This window comes from Dipodomys spectabilis, unplaced genomic scaffold, assembly GCF_019054845.1.
Source record: "Dipodomys spectabilis isolate Male_0828 unplaced genomic scaffold, ASM1905484v1 ptg000273l, whole genome shotgun sequence".
Taxonomy (NCBI): Eukaryota; Metazoa; Chordata; class Mammalia; order Rodentia; family Heteromyidae; genus Dipodomys; species Dipodomys spectabilis.
This window is the reverse complement of record NW_024870950.1, coordinates 9340990-9364918: the sequence shown is the minus strand read 5'-3', so window position 1 is coordinate 9364918 and position 23929 is coordinate 9340990. Positions and strand designations below refer to the sequence as shown.

Sequence of the window (23929 nt, the reverse complement as noted above, 5' to 3'; positions counted from 1 at the left end):
CTGCCCTGCAGCTAGTGGCGCTCAGACGACGCTGGTGGTCCCGCCACTCCGAGACAGCTTCGGGGCCTCCGGGGACGGCCTCCCCGCACTCCTACCTGCCCGGTTCCTAACCCCCCCCCCCCCACACACACACAGTTGTCTGCGAAACACAAAGCCTGCTTCCCCTTTCAAACTAAGAAAAGGCGCTGGGTGTGGTGGAGCCGGGGCCCCTGACGCTGGGAGGCAGGCTCTGAGGGTTTGAGGCGCAGACCTTCCCGGCGGAGACTTTCCTACTCACAAGCCCTGTACTGAGCCCCGGGGGTCTTGCAGCACCCCCATCTCCATCCAGTCTGGGTGGCGATCCACCCCGCCCTCTTGCCACGGCCCTTGCCTTTAAGTAAAGCACCAAGTCCCCAAAAGCATAAAAAAAAAAGTTTATTGGAGCATCGGGGCCGGTGGGACGGATATTGCTGAGTAGAGGAGGGAGGCCGACCCCGCCGGCCTGGCGCCCCTAAAGTGCACTCGGTGCGGTATAGGTGGGGTGTTGCATAGAGAACCGGGCCGCCGCCGCTCAGCCCAGCTAAGGCAGGCCGCCCTCGCGGCCTCCGCGCGTCCCGGGCTCGCCACTGCTCAGGCTCACGAAAACGGCCGGCGCCCGCGCCTGCAGCGCCAGCCCACACTCCCGGCCCTTGCTCCCCGGGGCGCCCAGGGCTGCACTGCCCAGGCGCGTCTGTGCCACCGGAATCTCGTCCATTGACTCCGCGGACGCCGAGTGGTAGGCGCCTGCAGGGCCAGCGGAGTGCACCGAGCAGGCGCTGGAGGAATCCGTGGACGAGCTGGCACGACGGCCCGGGGCGTGGGGTCCTGCGCAGTGGGGTGAAACATGAGTCTCGGAGTGGCTGCTCAGGACTCTGCCTTTCCCTCCTCCCTTGGAGCTCCCCAAGCAGGGCCCAGTTAGGGAGGGACGCTCACCCTGCTCACCTCGTAGCCTGGGAAGCTGTGACTCCTGGTCCAAGATCTCTGACATGGGCATCTTATACGTGTGCCTCTTGCTTTTTTTCTGCAGAGACCAAGTGGGGAGTGTGAAGGCTACTCCTGAGCAGCAGAAGGGTCAGGCAAGAGGCATTTGCCCTCTCCCTTCACTTGGGCCAAGGGCCAAGCCCAGTCTTCTTACCTGGGGTCGGATCTGAGGAGGCAGGGCCAGAATGTCTGGGGAGGAGGGCTGTGGAAGCTCCGCCTGGTCTTGAGTGGCAAGAAACTGTGAGGGACTGGGGAAAAAAAGCAGGAGGACAAGTTTGGGATGCTGATTCCCAAATCCATCCCCACTGGATATCCCTTCCAAGCAGAAGACAGAGCAATGCTCGGCTGGACCCACACCCATGCCTTGACCTTGGCCTACTTTCTTTTTCCCACCTCCCATGGCCCTGCTATGCTAGAAGATACCCAAGTGGCACTCACTTGGCATTTACTGCAGCTGGCCTAGCCTGTCCTGGAGGCTCTGGACGCACATGGCTGAAAGTCCTCATGTAGAACTCCATCTCCTGGAGAAGGTGGGGGTCATGGAGGCTGGAAGGCCAGGTGTGGATCCAGGGCCTCCTGATGTCTGAGCCCACCCCAACAGAAATGGTACAAGCCCTCCCTGACCTCTGTGGAAGATGGAGGCCTCATCCTAGGGGGTCTAGGACTGTCTTCCTGGTTTCCCATAGTGCTAGGAACCAAACTCCTCTGCAACAAGAGGCTTAAAACACCCACGCCCAGGCCAGCACTGGTGGCTCACACCTGCAATCCTAGCTACTTTGAAGGCTGCAATCTGAGGATCAAGGTTCAAAGCCAGCCAGGGCAGGACAGTCTATGAGATTCTTATCTCCACTGAATCACCAAAAAGCTGGAAGTTGAGCTGTGGCTCAAATAGTAAGAGCACTAGCCTTGAGCACAAAAGCTTGGGGACAATGCCCAGGCCCTGAGTTTAATTCCCAGGTCCAGGATAAAAATTAAATCACACATACACACACACACACACACACACACACACACACAGAGTCTCATTTCATTTAGTCAAACTCTACTACTTGATGAAGGCAATGGTCCCATAGATCCAATATGTCTGAGCTACAGCTGCTCAGCCGGGGTCTGGGATGGAAAATGGGCCCCTCTGCTATAAGGCCCACCCAGTCCTCCGGCCTCTGAACTGATTTTTTTTCCCTGACCTGTTAACCAGGCAGCTGTTCAGAGGCCTGAGCGTGCACAGGAGGTTATGAGCGAGGCTAGCCAGCTCTCATGGAGCAGAGTTAGGTCCAGGGCCCCTAGCCCTCACAGAGTACCACCCATCACTACTACTGCTGGCTGCTGGCAGCCACTGCCCCTCTAGGGAAAGGAAGGCAGTACGTGATGGAACAAACAGTGCTACAGCCCCCTTCTGGCACCAATAGCTGCGCCTCATGATGAAGATGAGAGAGGCTGACGCCAGCCCCCAAAGCAAAAGGCCTTGTGGCTGGGAGGTCACAGGAGCAGGTAGACAAGCACCCTAGCATCTGTGACAAGCCCCAACTACACCTGGGAGGTCTGCAGGTGAGGAGACAAAAGGAGGAAAAGCAAGCTTGGGAAGGGTGTGGCGACAGGGCCAGGGGCGGAGCCAAGGCTTGGAGCTGAAGGGAGCACGGACAGCTGTCGCTGGCTAGGCAGACGTTTCCATGGAGATTGAGGCGTCCTGACTAATGCAAAGAAGACACTGTAACAGCAAAGCTGTCTCTAAAACAAGCCTATGTTTGGGGGCAACGGCTCCAGAGGGAGCCCCTCCTGCATTCCTGCTGGATGGGGGTGGGGAGGCTGCCTGCTGGAGCCCTGGCATATTGGAGGAATGGGGACAGAGCCAGGCTTGTTGATGAATGGCTGCACGGGTGTAATGTCTTAAGTCCCAGGGAAGCAAATGTCCAACCTCCTGCTGAGCTGACCCTTGGTGCCCATCTAAGCAGGTGAGCCAAGGGTCAAGGGTCAGAGGTCAGTCCTAGAGACTGGATTACTTGAAGATTATCCTCCCCATCTTTCCCCCTCCCAGTGTGGACTTGGCACCCTCCAGGGCCCAGCAGAGGTGAGCAAAACCCTAACCTGGGGTCTCTGGGCTCTAGGATGGGATAGGAACCAGGCCAGAGGCTGCTGGAGAAGTCACAAGGAGGTCCCTGCTCAGACCTTCCCTCTCTCATTTCAACTGTGTCTTAAGATGATCTCTCAGAGACCTTCAGATATTTGCATCATCCTGAATGGTACCTTAGCACCTCGACCTCACCTACCTCTGTAAAAGGAGCCATGCATGGGCCTCCTGCTGCATGGGCCTCCTTCAAGGCATTTGTAAATGGACACAACAGAAATTAAAGGTCCTTGCTGCTGCCACATGTGGCTTCAAAGCCTAAACAGGGCATAGGCATAAGCCCTGGAGTCTCGATACCCCAGGGCCGGCTTTGCCTCAATAGGCCCAAATGTCTGCTACAATTGTGTCAACACAGGTCAGTGCCCAGCACCAGGATACCAGTCTATGGTGGTGTGGCAGGGGGTCCACACCTTTGTTTCAGGGGCACTGGTCCAACACCACCCCAGCATAGCCCAGAGGCAGGGTCCAGCCTTGGTGATGAGGAGAGGTAAGGTCCCAAGTCCACTTCAACCACCCACTAGCCTGTGTTTGTGTCCAGTTGCCATGAGGATTCAAGATTCAGGGCTCAGCCTTCTCGGCAAAGCCTGTCTGGGCCCTTGGCCTTCCTAGTCCCTAGGGGCACCAAGGACTGGACCACCTCCATCCCCAGCTGCTGACCTCCGGAAGCCAAGGGGCGTGAGAATGAGGATAGGCTGGTCAGCAGCTGGGCTGGCCAGGCCACAGCCTATACTGGACAGTTCCTGCTTTGCTGTTAACTATTCCTAGACCCAACTTCTGTTTAACCTTTCCAGGCCTCAGTGTGCTCATCTGCAACCTGGGTTAGTAACTATCTCCTGGGCTGTTCTAAAACTAATGTGCACAAGAGGACAAAGTCACAGATGAAGAAAACAGATGGCTCCAGTTTGGACAACCAGGTTGTTGGTCCATCCCTTCCTCTTCTACAGCCTCCAACCCAACTATTTCAGGACCCCATATTTTGCTCCTCCAGTACATGCCTGGAGTAGTAATGGATATGGTATTACTCCTTTAGTACAGGCTTGGCCCTGCCTTAACAGCATTTCCTACTCTAGTTGCTGCTCCAGGCTTGCTTCCCTGGTTCGCTCTCCTTATTGGCTCTCAATGCACATCCCATACACACACACACACACACACACACACACACACACACACACACACACATCCCAAACTCAAAGGCTCACCCCCCTACTCCCCCAACCAACCTTGCAGGCCACTTCTATACCTGAATGGGCCGCATCTTGGGCGGACATGACTTGAGCTCCTTTTGGGCTTCCTTTGCTTCCTGTGGTGGGCGATGCTGCACGATGTACTCATAGGTGGTGAGCTTGTGCCACACTGGTAGGAAAGGGAGGAAAGGGCTCAGCGGTGGGAGGGGGACCCTGGAGCTCACAAGGCAAGGACAACCACCTAGTACTAAGCTCAAACATCTTGTTCACATAAATAATAAGCTGTGGAGTGAGGCCAGGCCACCACAAAGGGCATTGTTTCAGGGCTGGAAGCCTAATGGGGTACCTTCATGCAGTCTAGGGACTCCTGTCCCCTGCAAGGCAGGTGTCGGTGGGAGCACTTACTGAGATAAATGTGGAAGCAGAGCAGGTGACCCAGCAGGGCTGTGGAGAGCAAGCCCAGAAGGATGAGGAGGGCAGCCAGAGCCAAGATGGCAGGAGCCTGCGTCTCCACAGGGGCAGCAGGCAAGAACACAAACCACACATCAGTGTGGTTCTTCAGGACTGCAAGGCACAAGTAGACAGTGCTCAGCCAGGGCGGGGACCGGTGACCAGGTGTATGGCAGGGGAGTAGGCCTGGAACCCAAACTGACCTTCAAAGTGTTGGTTTGTGCGCAGTCTCATGGGATTGACAAAGAATTCCACGAAGACATAAGTGGCCACCAGCACCAGGAGCAGGACACCCAGTAAAGCAGATGCCACGCTGTGTAGAAAAAGCCTAGCCCGGCCATGGGCAGCTGTCAGCACCAGTGAGCTCCAGTTGTGTAAGGGCCATCAGCTCAGGTCGGGGAGGGCTCGAAGGCCCACGGGCCCTGATCCCACAGCCCCAAGTCCTCAGGAGCCAAAACTGAAGATGGCCGGCCTCTGTCAGGCTCCCCATCCTCCTCTGGGCCAGGAGGATGGAAGACCCTAAATCCACCCTCAATGGTCCCGGCCCACATCCCCAGAGCAGCACACATGGTGTGCACCCCAGGAGGCAGGTTCGCACAGCACCCGCACCTCACGCCCCTACAAGCGGGCCTACTAAGGCCGGGCTCACCGGTAGTTCCTTTCACCCACGCAGTTGTTGAGCCATTTGCAGTGGTGATCGAAGCCGCACACGCACTTGTTGCAGGCACTGCAGTGCTTGGAGCGAGCGCTCCTACGGGCAGAAGGAACTACATGGTCGGCTGGCCCATCCTGCCCTTCGAGTCCGCCAGGGCAGGCAGGCACCAGCCAGTGTACGATCCCCGTCGCTAGGCTTGGAGTCCATCCACCCAGGCGCCTCCGCTCCGCCCCACAGCGGAGCGCTGCGATGGGGAGCGCGCGCCCTCTGGCGAAACCGTGGGGTATGATCCTGGGGGAGGCAGCGCTCCCAAAGCAGCAAGAGGGGCAGCCCAGGGCATTGGAAGGCCCTGCTGTTGGACTTTGTACCAAGTGATGGTCGTGAGAAACTGAAAAGGAGCTTCCTTTCCAAGCAAGGACCTCTTTGCCAAGCCAGAAGATGCAGGTGTGGGGCCCGGGGTGGGGGAAAGCAAGGCTGCCAGGACTATGGCCTCATTGCTCTTCCTACAAGCTCTGTTTTGAGGTCAGCTTCCATGCTATTCTAGACGAATCTTACTGGCATTCTTTCAGAAAACCTCAGCCTGTGTGGGCTAATCAGACAAGTGCCAAAAGGAGAGGTGCAAGCTGCCATCCAGATGGGCATTAAGGGAACTCACTGCATGGGGCAGGGGAGGGGAGGCCTCATTAGGATGCAAGTAGGGGGTCTGACCTCAGAAGAGTCAGAAGGCCTAAGGGTCCCCAGAAGGCCCAAAGGACTGCAGAAGAACAGGTCATGCCCTCCTACCCAGAACAGGACAAACCCTGCAATAGAAACCAACTGCCAACACAACCATTAGAAATAAGTGCCTAAGAAATGACAGGATGGCCCACTGCCAAGTCCTCAATACCTCCATGCTGTAGCTTTCTTCCATCTGTGGACAGACCCTTTTAACAGGCTTCCTGAGTCTTCAGATTCCAAGAGTGAGGCTGGCCTTGGGCTACACAAACAGCCCTATGCCTCATCCCTTACCTGAGGCTGGGAAACTAGAAAGCTCCAGAAGAGGAGAGAAGAGCCCTAGTAGAAAGGCACCAGAGCTAGCCAGGGGAGGATTGGTGGTACTTCACTTGGCCATTTTGGGGCCTCAGACTTCTCATGAATAACACAGAAAGAAAATCTGCCTCCTGCCCCGAGTGAGTTGGGCAGGTAACTGGGGTTGTGATCCTGCTTAGAAGCTGTGTCTCTTCTTCCTCTGTGACAGGAGAAAACTGCTGCCCACCTGGCAGATGTTTGTACACAGTACTTAGCACACGGTACCCAAGTGTTAACTCTCCTGTCCCTACCTGGGTGCTTGAGAGATGGAGGTGTTACTGGCAGACTTAAGTCATTGAGAAATGACTTAAGAATGTGTTTGCCAGTGATCTTAGCTGCTTGAGAGGTAAAACTGAGATCAGCCCCCACAAAAACTAGGGAAACCTCACCTCAACAAATAAATTAGGTGTGTAATCCTACTTAGAAGAAGGGCTAGAGGTAAGGAGGATGGTGGTCTGAGACCAGCAGTCTCAGCTCAACTGTAGCAGCCCCAACAAAAATTAAAGACTTTATGTGAAAAATAACTAACAAGTTCGCCCAAATGGTAGTGTGTCTTCCTAGCAAGCATGAGGCCTTGACTTCAAACCCTAGTGCTACCCTCCGAAAAGTTGTGCAAGTACCAAACAGTATTCATGTTTTCCACCCACCTTCTTATCTTCCTGATACCCAGTTGAAAGACTCTGACTGTGTAAAAAACAGGGTTCTGCGATATCAGGGGTGATGTGAAGCCCTGGGGTCTCCACCCTAAAGCCAGCTGCCAGGTCCCCAGGGACACTTATGGCTCATGTGTACCATGCACTCACACACAGCCACACATACACTCACACATCCACATCGCACAGGTTGCAGTGCAGGTCTTCAATGACGTGCGCATGTTGGCTGCGGTTGAAGATGGGCAAGGGCCCAGAATAGCTCTTGTCTCGCACATTGGCATCTGCTGGATCGATGGAGACAGCAGTCAGGTGCACCACAAGGTGGCCAGCAAAGATGGCCCCCATGCACTGGCCCAGTAGGTTAAAGACTCCACACTTTGGCAGCTGGGCGCTGATAAGTCCTCACCTCTATGCCACTCCCATTGTGTAAAAATTCCCCCTGTGCCACCTGCCATCTCCAGCCCCACAAAACACCTCCTAATTAGCCCTCTCCAGCAGACCCCTGATCCCAAGATGGAAGAGAAGAGCATCTGGGAATGGAGCTCATATGGCAGTGCCTGGTGCTGCTAACCATAAGGTGTTGGCCTCATCAGTCCAGGCCCTGGCTGGTCTGATCTCAAGCCAATTTCTGGTTTCTGATTCCAGAAGATGAAGTGAGACTGACAGACATCATGGAGGTGTGGGGACCTAAGGTTAAAATTCTGAGCTTGTTTGTCTTGCTTTTGCAGGAAGTCAGCTGCAAGAAAGAGCCATCCTTTTTTTAGCAGCTGGGGCCAGATGGAGAATCACTTACAGATGGGGCTCATCCACTTGCTGCCTCCCCCACCTAGAGGCCAGGCACTTAGGGCCTGGACACTGAAGTGTCTGCAATGATCTGACATGTTCAGAGCCTACGAGGGGCAGCAGGACCAACTCCTATAGCTGAAGGAAGCACTTGCAAAGGCTAGCTGCTGAGTACTGAGACAAATGCCAATGAATATGCTGACAACTTGCTGCAAGTTTGACTGTAAAAACCCAGCCTTAGATTCCACTCAAGCTGACATCTATCCTCCCACCCTCTACCCATCCATTCTTTCTTTCCCCCATTCTCTTGCTAGTAAGGCAGACATCAGCCCTCAACTATTAGGGCCCCATCCATCATTCATCCATCCTTCACCTAGCAACTGTTCAACTTTGTTCCTATCTCTGCATGAGCCAGGCCATGCCTTAATGTGCTGTATAATACTTGAAAGAGGAAAAACAGGGCTGGGAATGTGGCTCAGTGGTAGAGTGTTTGCCTAGCATGCATGAAGCCCTAGGTTCAATCCTCAGTACCAATAAACAGAAAAAGCCAGAAGTGGTACTGTGGCTCATGTGGTAGAGTGCTAGCTTGAGCAAAAGAAGCTCAGAAATAGTGCCCAGGCCCTGAGTTCAAGCCCTGGGACCAGCCACATTTTTTTTAAAGCAGTATACACTGAAAACACTAAAGCCTTCCCTTCTTAAAACTCCTACAGTTGCTCTTGATGTTTCTCTTGATGACATTCATGCCTCAGCTCAGGGCCAAAGCTCTTTTCTTTCTCTGGCCCCTTCCTGTCTCTTGCTACCATCAGCTGCTGTATCTCACTATTCCAACCTCTCAAAGACACAGTGTGGGCAAACTTTTAGCTTCCTGTCTGCTCCTACCCTTCTCCCACCCACCTACTAGGTTCATTCTTTCAAATATTTACTGAGGCCAGGCACTGAGGGAGATGGAAAGACCTGGTCCCCAGTCCTGAGGAGCATACAGTCTTGTGGAAAATGCATATATTAACCAAATGACAGATTAATTACAAAGAAGACTGTAGGTATGGGTATTTGTAACTGAGTGGCCTCATCTAGTCTTAAGGGCCCCAGAAGGTTTCCTGTGGCAGTATTATCTTGGCTGAGACTTGGAGAGGAATGGAGAGCCAGCCCTGGAGGTAATGTAGATGAGAGGGGACTGGCTGGGTGCTGTGGCTACTGGGAACATGCAAGGTGCCAATCAGAGTGGTGGAAGATGTGTGGTTCAGCTCATGACTGCCATACAAGAATAAAGGCCTACTAGGTGCTGGTGAGTCACACCTGCAATCCTAGCTACTCAGGAGACTGAGGTCTGAGAGTCAAGATTTAAAGCCACCTGGGCAGGAAATCTGTGAGACTTTCTAATGAGCTACCAAAAAAGCAACAAGTGGAACTGTGGCTCAAGTAGTAGGGTGCTAGCCTTGCACAGAGATGCTCAGGAAGAGCACAGGCCCTAATTTCAAGTCCCAGGACTAGCACCCCCACACACACCCCCAAAAAAAGAATGAAGGCCCATGTTTCCAAGTTCCAGCTTTTCAAATGGAACTAGAAATCAGGTTTTTTTGTTTTGTTTTGTTGGTCATGGTGCCTGAACTCTGGGCCTGGTTACTGTTCCTCAGCTCTTCAGCTCAAGGCTAGCACTCTACCACTTGAGCCACAGTGCCACTTCTGGCTTTTTCTGCTTATGTGGTGCTGAGGAATGGAACCAAGGGCCTCATGCATACAAGGCAAGCATTCTACCACTAAGCCACCTTCCCAGCCCTAGAAGTCAGGTTTTATGTGTTATCTCTCAATGTTAAAGAAATAAGTACTTTTCAAAAAAATACCTGTAGGAAGAGATCTATGTGTTTTGTGTGTTAATTATTCCTCCACATCTATAAAATTTGAACACCATAAACTGCAAGTTCTTGACTTCTGACTCAGCTGGGTGTTTGGTCTAGGGAGAGGAACAAGGAGCTTCCAGGCATTGACACACAGTATTGAAACAAAGAACAGGGGAAATCGTGTAAAAGGAAGCTTAGGAGACAGGCAGAGTCCAGATGCAGACAGCCTCATCGCTAAAGGCAGGAAGGAGCCACTACAGGGTTCTGAGCTGGAAATATGATCAGATTTCAGGTTTTTTAAAGGGCACACTGGCTTCAGGAATGAAGAAGGCCAAGAGTGTAACTAAATGGCCAGCGATTTCAGAGAGGCAGAGTGCAGCGGGAAGGAAATAGTGCAGATCCTATAGCTACTAAGAAGGTAAAATAAATAGGACTTGATGACTAGATGTCAACAGAGGAGGAAAGGCGTCCTCTTGCCAGCAGTACATAATGAGGGGAGAGCTGTGAGCAGTAGGTATGTGCGGGATAGGTGCAGATGGTCTCCTTCTGCTCCTACAGTCTGCTGTCTGAGTCTCTATCACACACTTAACATTCGGTGTGACTGCCATGTTAAACCTGCCAGCTTTGCCTCTATCTAGCTGGCCACTGAGCACACAAAGTTCATCTTGCATCTCTAAACCATAGGCCAGTTTTAATCCCCTGGAAGAAGCTGGTATATACATTACCCTATCTCACTCAGGAACTCTGAAACACTGCACAGAGCCCTAGTCAGGGTTCTAGACCTGGTGACTCTGTGAGTGATAATTAATTAGGGGAAAAAACAAACCCCCAAACCATTCCACTTCCTCAGTCAGGTTCCCTGAGCAGATCTTCTGGCCTCACTGAGTACCAGCTGTGTGACCTTAGGAACTCATTTGCCTGCTCTGAGTTTGTTTTTTCATTAGTAAAGTGGTGAGAATGCCTGCCTTCGCTGACACAGTACCTGGCACATATGAGTGCTCAATCATTGCAAGTTAGTTTTGTTTGCTGTTATTTATTCTGACCCTACTTATTTCATTCATCTGACTTCCCAGGCACCCCGATGGCAGAAATCCAGATAATCCTGAGTAAGGGATGGAACTACACCAGCCATACGATGAATGTCCATGAAAATTCCACTCAATCTCACTAAAGTCGGTTGGTCAACTTGTGAAAGTCCAGCTTTTCATTCATTCAGAGCTGGTAATAAGGCTCTGGGCTCCAGTCAACCAGGAAGCCCCACCATGACACTGCGTAAGGATGACCGCCTCCTCTCTGTGCCCTCCCTCACCATGGTCGTGCCTTCCAGTGCTCATACCTTCCTAGTATGCTCTTCCTCCCTTTCCCCCAAGAGAAAACACGCAGAATCCTTACAGGCACACAGGCGAGGCCCAGAAAGTTAGAGAAGCTGCTCAGCCAGGCAGAATCCTGAAGGAGCTGAGCTACGACAAAGGTGATTGTGCATCCCAGGTTGTCAAACTCACCCTTGTACTCCAGGATACTAAAAGAACACCAAGCCATTGCTCCTAGGAGTTGTGCCATGGCTGGGCAGTCACAGGAGCTTCCAGGGCACCTCTATGCTACTTTTTGGTCATATTTCCCCTTACCTTAAAAGAGTTAGAGAGAGAGAGAGAGAGAGAGAGAGAGAGTGTGTATGAGAGAGTCATGAAGTTTGAACTCAGGACCTTGGTGCTGTCACTGAGCTTTTCTGCTCAAGGCAGGAGCTCTACCCCTTTAAGTTACAGCTCCAGTTACTTCCAGTATTCTAGTGGTAAGAGTCCTGCCCAGGCTGGCTTCAAATCTCCATCCTCAGATCTCAACCTCCTGAGTAACTAGGATTATAAGCATGACTCACCAATGCCTGGCTATGGTTTAATTTTAAAAAATCAGTGAGCTTACTACAAACAGTCTGGGTATAGCATAATAATCTATTTGTAAACAAAACCACATTTTATGTATACCAAGAAAGAAACTATGTGAAAGAATTCTACCGTGACAAATTATTTTACAAATGAAATAATCAATCCCTAATTTGTCAATTCTTTCAGCCTGGCTGAAAGAGCTTTAAGACCCTTCTCTGTGGGCTTCTGCAGTGCCTCTACAATGGAGTTTTAAATGCTCCACAGTACTTCAAAGCTGGCTAATCGCTCTGTCAGATGAGGGGTCAGGTGGGGGCTGGAGGCCAGACAGAGAAGGATCTGGCTCATACTGTTCTGCCCCACCCTGTGCTTCCTGAGGCTCTGAGCCCAGCTTCAGGCCACTGATTTCTGGCTATCCATTGCCCTACACTTTAGTGCATCAATTCCACTATTTCTCAAGGATACAGCATAGCCAGCAGGAACCCAGTGGTGAGGCAGGAGAGGAACAAGGACCCCGAAGCCAATCACAGCGAAGAAGATATACAGCAGCCAGGCCACAATCTGGAGTGGATGAGGGGGCCAGCTCCACCCATTCCGGCGGGACCGCTGGCCCTGCAGCTCTGGGGAGGGCCCACTGGCCTGCGCAGGTGCTGTCCACACGCTCTTCTCAGGGGCTGTCTTGTTGGAGGGCTTGTTACAGATGTTCATCTCCAGAGAGAGAAAAAGGAGAGAGCATTAGGATGAAGAGGCCCGGCTAGGAGCCCAGGATCCCTTGTCTGCAGCCAGGATTTAGTAGGGGGAAACAGCTGGGACACAAAGCCACCTCCCAAATCTTGGGGGCAACCTAGGGTCCTATCCCAAAAGAGATGGGCAGTAGGGGAGAGTGGGAAATGGGAATGGAGTGCTGTCCGAAAGCCCCAGAGCAAGCTTGCCCCAGCCTGGCCAGAACAAAGGAGAGTCCAGGGTGATTCAGGACACAGTGTGGCTGCCTGTTACTCAAAGTGCTGTCTCCACAGCCATCAAAGTGAAACCCAATAAGACATGTTCTCATCTGGTAACAATATCAGGCTGGGCCGGAGGGATGAGAACACATGCTGATTCTGTTAGGATTAGTCACCTCCGTCCTGAGATCCAAATGCAAGTGTCAGAGAGGGCCCCTTATCCTCTGCTAAGGGAACTGGGGGTGGGGGTGGGGTCAGAAGGGGGATCTGGCCTCAGCCACGCTCAGCAGACACTTAATCCCTTTTAGAGGGGCCAGGAACTTCCACTCCAGGCTTTAGAAGGGCTGCCTGAGGCTTCTTGGCTGGGAACAAGTCAATGCACAAAAGAAGGGAGGAGGAGTCCCCTCTGCTTCCTTCCAGCAGCAGAAATGACCGTGTTTCTCTAAGCAGATCCAGGCCTGGTATACAGATTTACCTAGAAAGGTGGCCTAATGTCCTCTTGAATCCCTTGAGGAAGTTCAGGAAGAGTCTAGGTCTTGGCTAGAGCCAAACCACCAGATGGTAGCAAACACCACTCCCCATCCCCATCCCCACCTCCAACTCTGCCTTCCCCTTGGCCCAATAGCTGGCTTAGTGTCTGAGGATACACTGGGAGCAGGAAGGGATGGGTTCATCCTTAAAGGAGGAAGAGTCCCACCCACCAGTATCTTCTGAACCCAAGATAGGACTACAATCCAAGCAGAAGCATCACACCTGGGAGGCAGGGCAGCTTTGAACTCTCAATAGGAAGGCCTGGAGCAAGAAACGAAACCTTGGCAGCTGGACATTCTTTCAGAAGCCCTTACCTATAGGCCAGCAATCTAAGCAAAAAAGGCATGGTATGCGCCACCCTGGCACATCTGCTTGGAATACTTTCCTACTTCACTGCCTAGCACAATGAATGTGCCTGGCTCTTCAGAGCCCACTTCAAGCATCCTCTCATCTGACCAGCTTTCTCTGATGTCCTAGAACCAGGAGCTTTTGCTCTGTCTTTATTGAGACTTTCACTTTGCTGTTTGTATCATGTCGTCATCCCCATGTATCCCCCTTTTATATCTGTAGCCCTCGAAGGCAGTAAACACTCAGTGAGTCATTCACCTTTGTCCCCATATGTCTTCCCCCAGGCTGCTGGAACTGTATCTTGTATGTAGTAGATGCTCAGTGAATGTTTGCTGACTTGAAAACATCTGAAATAAAAGGAAATGTGGGCAAAGTAAATGGCATGGAAACCTGCCCTCTCTTCTGCCATCTGGCTCCCTCGGCCCTATTTCCATTCCTCCTCTTGCATGCACAGGGCCATCCTGTGCCCGTCACCCGACCCATCACACCATCCACTCTCACTCCCTCTGCCAACCGGCTGTCACACAGGCCATCAGACATTTACTCCTAGATGCTCTGTTCTTCAGCTTCCTGAGGTTCATCTGGTCAAACTTGGTGGTGTTTGAAGTCACCTGTGAGTGGTCTCATCTCAAAGCTAAATAGAGTGATCTTAGTTTTCTCCCAGGGATTCATCGAATCTTCTAGTCACCTTCCTCTTCAATAAAAAGCTACACATGGTGGGGAGGGAGGAAGAGCTCCAGCCTTAAAGGAAAGAGATCCAAGTTTCACTTTTGGCTCTGCACTTCCTAGCTGAGAGGCTGTGTCTGTTCTTTTGAAGGTGGTGCTTCAATCAGTGACACTGTGGGCAAATGTCTACTATGAAAATGTTCACTAAATTGCAGGGGGTTTTTTGTCCCTTCAACAACTTCCTGGTTTGTCTTCTTATCTCTAGGTATGGCTATGGTGCATAGTCTACAAGTTTTATGTCCCAAGTGAAGTAGCTGGTTGAAGTTGCTTTTGCCCTCTCTCTCTTTTTTTTTTTTTTTTTTGTCGGTTGTGGGGCTTGAACTCTGGGCCTGGGCTCTGTCCCTCAGCTCTTCAGCTCAAGGCGAGCGCTCTACCACTTGAGCTACAGCGCCACTTCCGGTTTTCTGCGGTTTTCTGGTGGTTTATTGGAGATAGGAGTCTCACGGTCTTTCTTGCCCGGGCTGGCTTTGAACCGCGATCCTCAGATCTCAGCCTCCTGAGTAGCTAGGATTACAGGCGTGAGCCACCAGCGCCCGGCTGCTCTCTCTCTTTTTTAATTAAAAAATGTTTGCTTGGCCCTGGTAGCTCATGTCTGTAATCATAGCTACTCAGGAGGCCAAGATCTGAGGATCATGGTTTGAAGTCAGCTTAGGCAGAAAAGTTTGTGAGACTCCTCTCTCACCAGCAAAAGCCAGAAGTAGAAGCATGATTCAAGTGGCAAAGCACTAACTTTGAGTGAAAAACCAAATGAGAGAATGAGGCACCCAGCCCCACTACCAGCACACATACACAGATAATAATAATAATAATAATAATAATAATTTTATGGACATCACATCATATAACATTAAAAACACACTAAGCAAACTCAGTAGAAAAATATATCAGGGCTAGGAATGTGGTTTAGTGGTAGAGTGCTTGCCCAGCATGCATGAAGCCCTGGGTTCTATTCCTCAATACCACATAAACAGAAAAAGCCAGAAGTGGCACTGTGGCTCAAGTGGTAGTGCTAACCTTGAGCAAAAGAAGCTCAGGGACAGTGCCCAGGTCCTGAGTTCAAGCCCCAGGACTGGAAATACATGTGTGTGTGTGTGTGTGTGTGTGTGTGTATGTGTGTGTGTGTCATTAGTTAAAATGCTACTATTTAGTCAATAAGAAAATTATTTTAAAAAATCCAAATACTGGCACTGTCCAGAAAATTTTAACAGGTGTATCTGTAATTGCTATAAAGTTGAACTGCTGAAACTTATTCACTAAAACAGTTTATCTTGCTATCATGCTTTATCTTTGTGTTTATACTTTTAAAAACACATAAATGAAAATGGACAAATTATCAATGCCTGATTTCTGTCCCCCTATTTTCCTATTCACAATCATATATGTAGATGCTTTTTGAGCCCATGGGAGAAAAGTATCTACCATTCAGAACTAATGATAGAAGGAAAAAAGAAAAGGAAAATTGAGAATGAATTTTCCCATCATAGTGAATTTGTAAGCATTTTCTGCATTTACACAGCATGCTAGCTAGACACCTTTTGGCATAACTGTTACACATTAGCATGAAGAACACATTGTTGACATCTTCAAAAAGGCCAACTGAATAGCTCTGCTTGCCTCCTGCAAGCACCAGCAGCTACACTCAAGAAGCACAGATGTGTTTTGAAGTCCTGAGCCATTTCTGGCACCAGACATTGGAAGGAGAGTTTGCAAGTCAGAAGTTTGGTAGACTTTGATTAGTGCCACAGTATTAAGCCTGCACGGATGAAATTTATTCACCCTCCAGTAGAGGGTGCACTTTGGTGGCTTTTGTAGCCATTGGTTTCCTGGGTGATTCACCACTGGTGGATTTTGATTGGCAGGCAGTCTGCTTTGTAATAGCCTTGGTATTGAGACCTCAGACCTCCTTACTTACCCACTTTTCCTCTGCCTGGAGTTCTGTGAGCTGATGGCAGCACTGGTCTTAGAGAGCCAGGGTATCCCAGTGGCCCTACAAAGGCCCTAAAGCCACCACATGGCTATAAAAGCAATTCTGAAGTTATTTTCCTAAGAGAGTACACCCAAAGAATTCATTGTTATAAAAAGTAGGCCACTGAATTGCCATTCTAATCTTGTCACCTCCAATTGGTGACAAATGGATTATAAAGCTGGCAAGCCTGTTTTTGCAAGCAAATTTTTGTTCCCAATTTGTGGAAACAGTCATGGGTCATCAGGTGGAGCCCTGTGGATACAGTTGGGCTGGATAGTTTCACTCTGGGACCAAATCTCTGTATTGCACATGAGCTCTCCACGGACACCATCACTGGGCAAATATCTTGACAGAAACCTGTGGATTGAGTGTCAGCCTGCCTTCACCTTTGTTATCCCAACACCTAAGAGCCCTATACCCTGAGGGAGAAACAGAGGCACATGGCTGATACCTTCCCATTGCCTGATTGTGGCCACAGGTACTCCCTATGCTACTGCACCCTAGACTTCTGGGGCAGGAGTCACCATGCAGGCCAGGGGCTGGCTGCAAACAGCCCTGGGGGCAGCTCTCACTCAAATCAGAATACTGTTAGGCTGGAGAGGTCAGCCAGAAGCATGTTGCCTACTCCCAAATCCTGCCACAGCCAACTTTTAACTGACAACATTTTCTCTCATAGAATTGATGGCCACAAATTCCTTTGGCCCAAAAGATTTTGATTAAAAGGACTGGGAGGTCGGAGAGAATCCAAGATGGGCCCAAGGCCCACATTGGGGCCAAGCATTGTCATCAGACCTGTCTCCCTCCCCTCTCAGCACTTCTCAGACAAACTAGTTTGAGAATGTGTGGCTCTGCTCCCCAATAACCTGGTCAGCTAGTACACACAGATCCTGATGAGGCAGTACTTACCAGGGCCCAGCCCTTTGTGTAAATTGAGGACAAGCATAGATAAGAACAGGCACTTTACCCTCAGCAACTGCTTTTCTGGGGATCCTGAGAGACTGCCATCAGGACAGTGAGTGCAGGGGCATTTTGACAGTGCTTGCAATAGGCCAGTTATTCAGTGTGAGAGATGGTGCAGAGCCCAGAGATCTAAACCCTGAGAAGCTACAGGGCTGAGTTATAAGAGCCCTAGGAGGCCAAGTCGGGGAGACTTGGGCACTGCTGAAGAAGTTACCAGGAGTCAAAAGAAGTTTAAAGCAGGAGATGATGCATAGTAAGGAATGTTTTCAAAAGCTTTCTAGATGGGGCTGGGAGCATGGCTTTAGTGGTGGAATGCCAGAACAGCAAGCACAAGGCCCTGAGTTTAATCCCAGTACCAGCCAAAAATCAAAATTAAAACAAAAAAGAATAAATGCTTTCTAGACATGGGAGAGTGGGGGTTATGAGCAAGAAGGGCATTGGTATGGGGAGAGGTGACACAACAGGAAACTCGCTCAGGAAGACAGCAGCCCAGCAGCCCCGTGCTTGGGGAGAACATGGTCAGAGGGAGAAGGTCAAGCCCTTCAGCTAAGCTCCCTGCTGCACTCGTGCCCCCAGCTGCATCTGGTGGCTGTTGTGTGGGCCTTGGTAAAAACATTCTTCACTCTCTTCTGCTTCCAAAGAACAAACCACAGAGTCAGGCTTGCAGAGATAGAGGACAGCCAAGAGCAAGCGAGCCCTGTAGAGTTTAAAGCCACAGAAGGCTGCTGCCTTGGAAAGTCAAGGACTTACCTGGCTTCTGAGGAAGGAAGGAAGGCCAGAAAGGCTGAACAGGCTCCTCCCTTGTCCCTACAAGGTGCAGGCCATTGCCAGGAAGACAAGAATCTATTCAATACTCATTTGTTAAATGCCTTAAATAGCATTTTCAAAATAGGGTGAAGCTACCTGAATTTATATGCGTAAGTTAAATGAGGGAAATCTTAATATTTCAAGCTCTCACTATATACAGATACATGGTAGATCCACTTCCTGCTACCTGTGCTCCAATAAAAATATTTAGTAGCTAAGTACAATATTACACATCAGAAAACTGTGACAAGGGATCACTTGAGCATGAGAGTCAAAACCAGCCTGGGAAACATAGAAACACACACACACACACACACACACACACACAATTAGGAATGTTGCTTGGAAATTTATACATAGCACTGTCAAAGGAACCCAAGTAAAAAGTTCTAGGTCTGGAAGGCTGAAGGGCAGCTCTGGATTCCTGCAAGATGTCTAAGGACTCCAGAATCAACTCAATTACTAAAGAGAGTTGCTGGGGGAAGCTAAGGAACTGGGAGGGTATGGGTCTGGGGTAAGAGAAGGACTGGAGTGGGGGCTTGAAGAGCCCCGCTGATGGGGAAAAGAAGGTTGGCACCAGGGAATCTGAGACAGAACCCTTTTCTGCCTCTGAGATCTAGTAGCCTTAGATCGAAGGCTGACATAGAGATTTGCTTTTTCTCTGTACCCTTTGTACTGTTTAAATTTTTAAATTTATAGACATTTGCTGTTGTTTTTAAGTAAGCTTGCAGTGCAGCTCAGAAGAAGCCCTGAGATTAATTCCACACTGCACATACACATACACACAATTAATAAACACAAATTACTCCTTGCCCTCTTGGCCCCACTGGGCTGTCTTGTAAATCAAATGCACTTCCAGGCCAGACAAACCAGGAATTCCTGCCTAACAACCATGTAACAAGAGTGTTTGGTCCTAGTTTAAGTGCTTCATTACACTTGAAAGCAATTTTGAGCTGTTGAGCTTTTAAGAAGAGCCACAGCACTCTCTGTTAGGGGGTCTTACCAAAACTAGAACCAGATCCCAGGCAATATAACCGACCCTGCTCCCATTCTTGGCCAAGGGTCTAGCTCAATACCCTATGATCCCCAGAACCCAGAAGGAAGGTGCACTCCACAGACAGTTTTGTTTTGTCCCAAACATCATCTTTTCTTTCTCCTAGAAAATCTGCACTTTTTGTGAGAGATTGTCTGTGTCAATGGGTGCTTTTCTTTCTGTTTGTTCTCCTTTTTCAGTATTGGATATTGTACTTGGGGCTTCACCTTGAGCCTATTAACCAAACATTCTACCTCTTGAGCTAAGTTCCTAGCTCTCAAGAAAGAAAAAAAAAAATGCTGGTACCAGAGTTTGAAATTAAGGCCTCAATGGTTTGAAGTCCTACTTGCTTGCCTGGTTTGATCAGCTGGCACTCTATACCACTTGAGCCATGCTTCCACTTCTGGCTTTGTTAACTGACTTTGTTTTGGTTAACTGAAGATAAGGGTCTCCTGAATTTGTCTGCCATGAAAGTTTGAAACTGAAATTCTCCCATCTCAGCCTCTTAACTAGCTGGGATTGTAGGTATGAGTGAGTCATTGGACCTGGCTTGACATCAAACTCCAGATGCTCCTAACCTACCTCTGCTCCCCAACCCAAGTAGCTAGGATTACAGACATGTTTCAGCATGCCTGCCTTTCTTTAGGCATTTCTTTCTCTTTCTTTCTTTTTTTTTTTTTGGTCGGTCGTGGGGCCTGAACTCTGGGCCTGGGCGCTGTCTCTGAGCTCTTCAGCTCAAGGCTAGAGCTCTACCACTTGAGCCACAGTACCACTTCCAGCTTATTCCACTTATATGGTGCTAAGGAATCAAATGTGTGTATGCAAGGCAAGCACTTTAACACTAAGCCACCTTTCCAGCCCTCTTTAGGTATTTTTAAGACAAGTTTTGGGGTGTTTTTTTCCCCCAGAATTTTTTTTGAAATAATCTTCATTGAGATTATTTATTTATTTATTTATTTGGTGCTGGTCCTGGGGCTTGAACTCAGGGACTGGGCATTGTTCCTGAGCTTCTTTTGCTCAAGGCTTGTGAATACTACTTGACCCACAGCTTCACTTCCACCCTGGCTGACATCAAATCACAATCCTCAGAACTCAGCCTCTTGAGCAGGCGTGAATCATTGGTGCCTAGCTTCAGGGAGATTTAACATGCTCCCATTTTTGTTGTTGTTTTTTGGGGGATGTGTGTATATGCCAGTATTGGGGCTTAAACTCAGGAACTGGGCACTGTCCCTGAGCTTCTTTGCTCAAAGCTAGTGCTATACTTCTTCAGACACACCTCCATTTCCAGCTTTTTTCTAGTTAATTGGAGAAACGAGTCTTACACTTTCTTGCCCAGGCTGGCTTTGAACCTCGATCTTCAGATCTCAGCCTCGTAAGTAGGATTACAAGCATAAGCCACTGGTGCTCAGCTATATGCCCAATTTTAACCACATAAAGGGAGTTGAAGAGAAATGCTTTATAGTGTATATTATAGTGTAATGCAAAAAAAATCATTTGTAAGAGACTTTTAGGGGTAAGTACTTTATTAAAATTCCCTACAGATCCCAGAAGAGTATCTTAAAAATTAAGAGTATCTTAAAAATATGGTTTGACTAAAGAATACATAGCACATAATTCCCAGAAAATAAACTGGAACTTCAAGTTGTTCTCAAAGATCTCTCCAGTCATTGGTCTCAGATGTGGCTGGGCTCTTTACTTTCTCTCTCATAAACAATATGCTGAAGGAGTTGCTATGGCAAGAAAAAAAAAACTTGAAACCTCAGTCATTCCCGAGTTGACATGGTGTGCAAACATTTCTGTGCCATTCTCCTGCAGCAACCACTACAAACTGTGTGGAAACCAGATTAATTCAAGAGGACAAAGAGGAGGGAGCAACAGGAAGCAGAGGCAAGGCAATGAAGGAGGCAAGGGTTGTGGATTTTAACAAGGAAATCAACTAAAGATTTTAAGAGCCAGCCTTGGGGAACACCCACCCAGAATGTCTTTAAGAACAAAGTTGCAACAGAACAAAATAAGAAAAACAGAAACAAAGGGGGGGGGGGGGAACCGGCTAATTAAATACCACTGTTGCTTTTATTGTATCTCTTGGTGATTGCCCGTTTACAGACCTTTCTAACCACAAGTTCCACAAAAGCAGGGACCACCACTCAGCCATATCTGAATCCACCTCTCCTTCAGTGAAAGGAACTGAAGCCATGCTTTAGCATCATCTCTACTGCCATTATGCCCTAAACCAAACCTCCATCATTGCTCTCCTACAGTGTTTTGATGATAATAATAGCCATCACTGGCATTTGGAGGGTACTTATTCAAGGCCAGGCACTGCTTAAGTGCTTCCAGGGAATTCACTTAATTCAACCCTCAAAACACTCTATCATTTCAAACTGTTCTCGTAGACCCATCTAATCATTGGTGTCCAATGTGGATGGCCCCTTGCTTTGGCACTCATTTATAAATAACACCCTCAACATCCTCCTTGCCCAAACCAGAGAATCAAGTCTCAGACAAAGTATGTCCTGGGAGGCACAGCTAGACGGGCAGAACCAGGACAGCCAGCAGATGACTTCTTCACAGAAGTCATACTGAGATGAGCTTTTAGAAATGTGAAACCTGGCCTGGGAAGGTGGCTCAGTGGTAGAGCACTTGCTTTGCATGCCTGAGGCCCTGGGTTCGATTCCTCAGCACCACATAAGCAAAAAGAAAAAAGCCAGAAGTGGCGCTGTGGCTCAGGTGGTAGAGTGCTAGCCTTGAGCTGAAGAGCTGAGGGATAGTGCCCAGGCCCAGAGTTCAGGCCCCACGACTGGACCCAAAAATAAATAAATAAATAAAAATGTGAAACCTAGCTGGGCACTGGTGGCACATGCCTGTAATCCTAGCTACTCAGGAAGATGAGATTTGAGGATGGGTTGGAAGGCAGCGGGGGTCAAAAAAATCCCTGTGAGACTCGTATCTCCAATTAACCACTCAAAAACTGGAAATAGTGCTGAGGCTCAAGTGGGAGAGTTCTAGCCTTGAGCACACAGAGGCTCAGGGACAGCGCCCAGGCCTTGAGTTCAAGTCCTACAACCGACACAAAAAAGAAAAAAGAAAAGAAAGAAAGAAAGAAAAAGCAAGGAAGGAAGGAAGGAAGGAAAGAAGGAAGGAGGAAAACAAACTCACTAACTTGCCAGGTGGCCTGCAGCTCACAATTGTAATTCTAGCTATTCAGGAGACAGATCTGAGGATAGGGGGTCAAAGCCAGCCCAGAGAAGGAAAGTCTATGAGACTCTCATCTCTGATTAACCACCAAAAGGCAGGTGGCTTGAGCTGTGGCTCAAGTGGTGGAGGACTGGCCTTGAGCAACAATGCTCAGGGATGGCACCCAGGCCCTGAGTTCAGGCCCCAGTACCAGCACACACACACACACACACACACACACACACACACACACACACACACACACACACACACACACACACACACACACACACACACACACCCATCAAAACTTTCAGTGGTTTCCTCAACCCGCTAGGATGAAGTTTAACTCTCAGCATGGCCTTCCTTCAAGAGCCCTTGCCCTTTCTGTCCCATCCTAATATCTACTGCCTTCAGATCTTTTGTATCTGCTTTTCCCTCCGTTAGAAAAACGCCCTTCTGCTGGCTCCGGTCCAACTTCCACGTCTTAGATTAAAAGTCACCTTTCCAAGGCGGACCCTCCCCGGCCACCCCTCCGTTCCATCGCCGGAGCACTTAGCCCGATCGGAAATCACGTATGTCATGAGTCTGGCGCCTGCTTCCGCACCCCTCCTTAGTTGTCTGTGGGTTGTGGAGACGGAAGGCATTTGGCTCGGGCCTTCCGTGGCCCCGCGCCTGGCACAGAACCTGGCACCCGGTGCGTAGCTGCGAACCTGAAGAATTCTAGAAGGCAGCCTCGCGTTGGGCCAGGTCCCTGGAGCCCAAGCCGCGGGCTCAGCCCGAGGCTCGAGCCCAGAGCCCTGCCAGGCATGCCGCAGTCCGGCCCCACGGCCCCGGCCCGGCTCGGGGGTGACCAAAGCCGCGGCGGCTCCTCACCTGTTCTCGGTGGCAGCAGCGCCAAACTGGCCCTGCCAAGGTCAGCCAGAGGCTCGGCCCCGCCCAGGCCGGCCGCCCTCCCCAGGCCGGCCGCACTTCAGACCTCCGCGGTGGTGTCGGTCCCCGGGACTGGGAGGCCACAGGCCCGAGAGCGAGGACCCATCCCGGACTAAGGTTGGGCCGCCGGATCCTCCCGCGCCAGCTCGGGCGGGCGGGATGCGCGGCCGGGCCAGGCCGGGGCGGGTTGGGCCTCGTCCGGCGCTGGGCCCGTTCCCTTGGCAACAGCGCGGGCTACGGCGCCCCACAGCGGCCAAACCGCGTTGCTTCTCTTAGCGAGGGTACCCTGGCTGCGGGCGGGGCTTGCCAGGGACCCCCGCCGGCACCTTGTCCCTCCCATTTCCCATTGTTTTCTAACTCGTCTCTGAGAAAATACTTTTTTTTTTTTCTTTTTTTGGGTCCGGTCATGGGGCCTGAACTCTGGGCCTGGGCGCTGTCCTTCAGCTCTTCAGCTCAAGGCGAGCGCTCTACCACTTGAGCCACAGCGCCACTTCCGGTTTTTTTCTTTTTGCTTATGTGGTGCTGAGGAATTGAACCCAGGGCCTCAGGCATGCAAAGCCAGCGCTCTACCACTGAGCCACCTTCCCAGCCCTGAGAAAATACTTTTAATACCCCCACACACACCCCTACCCCTGATTTCCTGCAGTCCTGACTTTCCCCAGTCCAGAGTCTCTCCCCTGAGACCACCACTTTCAGGAAGTCCTGCACTTCTTTTTTTGGACCCTGGATCACATTGCCCTGGCTGACCTAAAACCTGTTATACAACTCAGGCTAATCTCGAACTTGTGATCTTCCTGACTCAACCTCTCAGTAGAACTGGGCTCTATTTGCTTGTGTGTGTGTGTGTGTGTGTGTGTGTGTGTGTGTGTGTGTGT

At 50.2% G+C, this 23929-nt stretch overlaps 1 protein-coding gene across 4 annotated transcripts; it reads right to left on the bottom strand.

The window, feature by feature from the left end:
* Positions 1 to 399: 399 nt before the first annotated feature.
* Positions 400 to 23255, bottom strand: Zdhhc1 (zinc finger DHHC-type containing 1). 4 transcript variants are annotated; one of them, XM_042700923.1, is made up of 12 exons: positions 22998 to 23255; positions 13711 to 13799; positions 12098 to 12340; positions 7307 to 7482; positions 5408 to 5509; positions 4962 to 5086; positions 4714 to 4872; positions 4365 to 4477; positions 1438 to 1520; positions 1154 to 1247; positions 952 to 1039; positions 400 to 843 (listed from the first exon to the last, which is right to left on the bottom strand). In XM_042700923.1, exons 2-12 carry the CDS (start codon positions 13720 to 13722, stop codon positions 560 to 562), a joined length of 1479 nt encoding a protein of 492 aa, XP_042556857.1. In that variant the 5' UTR covers positions 13723 to 13799; positions 22998 to 23255; the 3' UTR covers positions 400 to 559. The 4 variants fall into 4 exon arrangements, with proteins under 4 accessions (XP_042556857.1, XP_042556860.1, XP_042556858.1 ...); XM_042700926.1 differs by having other exon boundaries at positions 961 to 1039; XM_042700924.1 differs by lacking the exon at positions 22998 to 23255 and adding an exon at positions 17109 to 17177.
* Positions 23256 to 23929: the final 674 nt, after the last annotated feature.

Bases quoted from the DNA above. Each gene is read 5' to 3' on its own strand.
- Zdhhc1 (XM_042700923.1), bottom strand. The intron at 4,873-4,961 runs GTCAGTTTGGGT...TGTGCCTTGCAG, and splicing joins CACAAACCAACACTTTGAAG to TCCTGAAGAACCACACTGAT. The intron at 4,478-4,713 runs GTAAGTGCTCCC...CTTTCCTACCAG, and splicing joins CTGCTTCCACATTTATCTCA to TGTGGCACAAGCTCACCACC.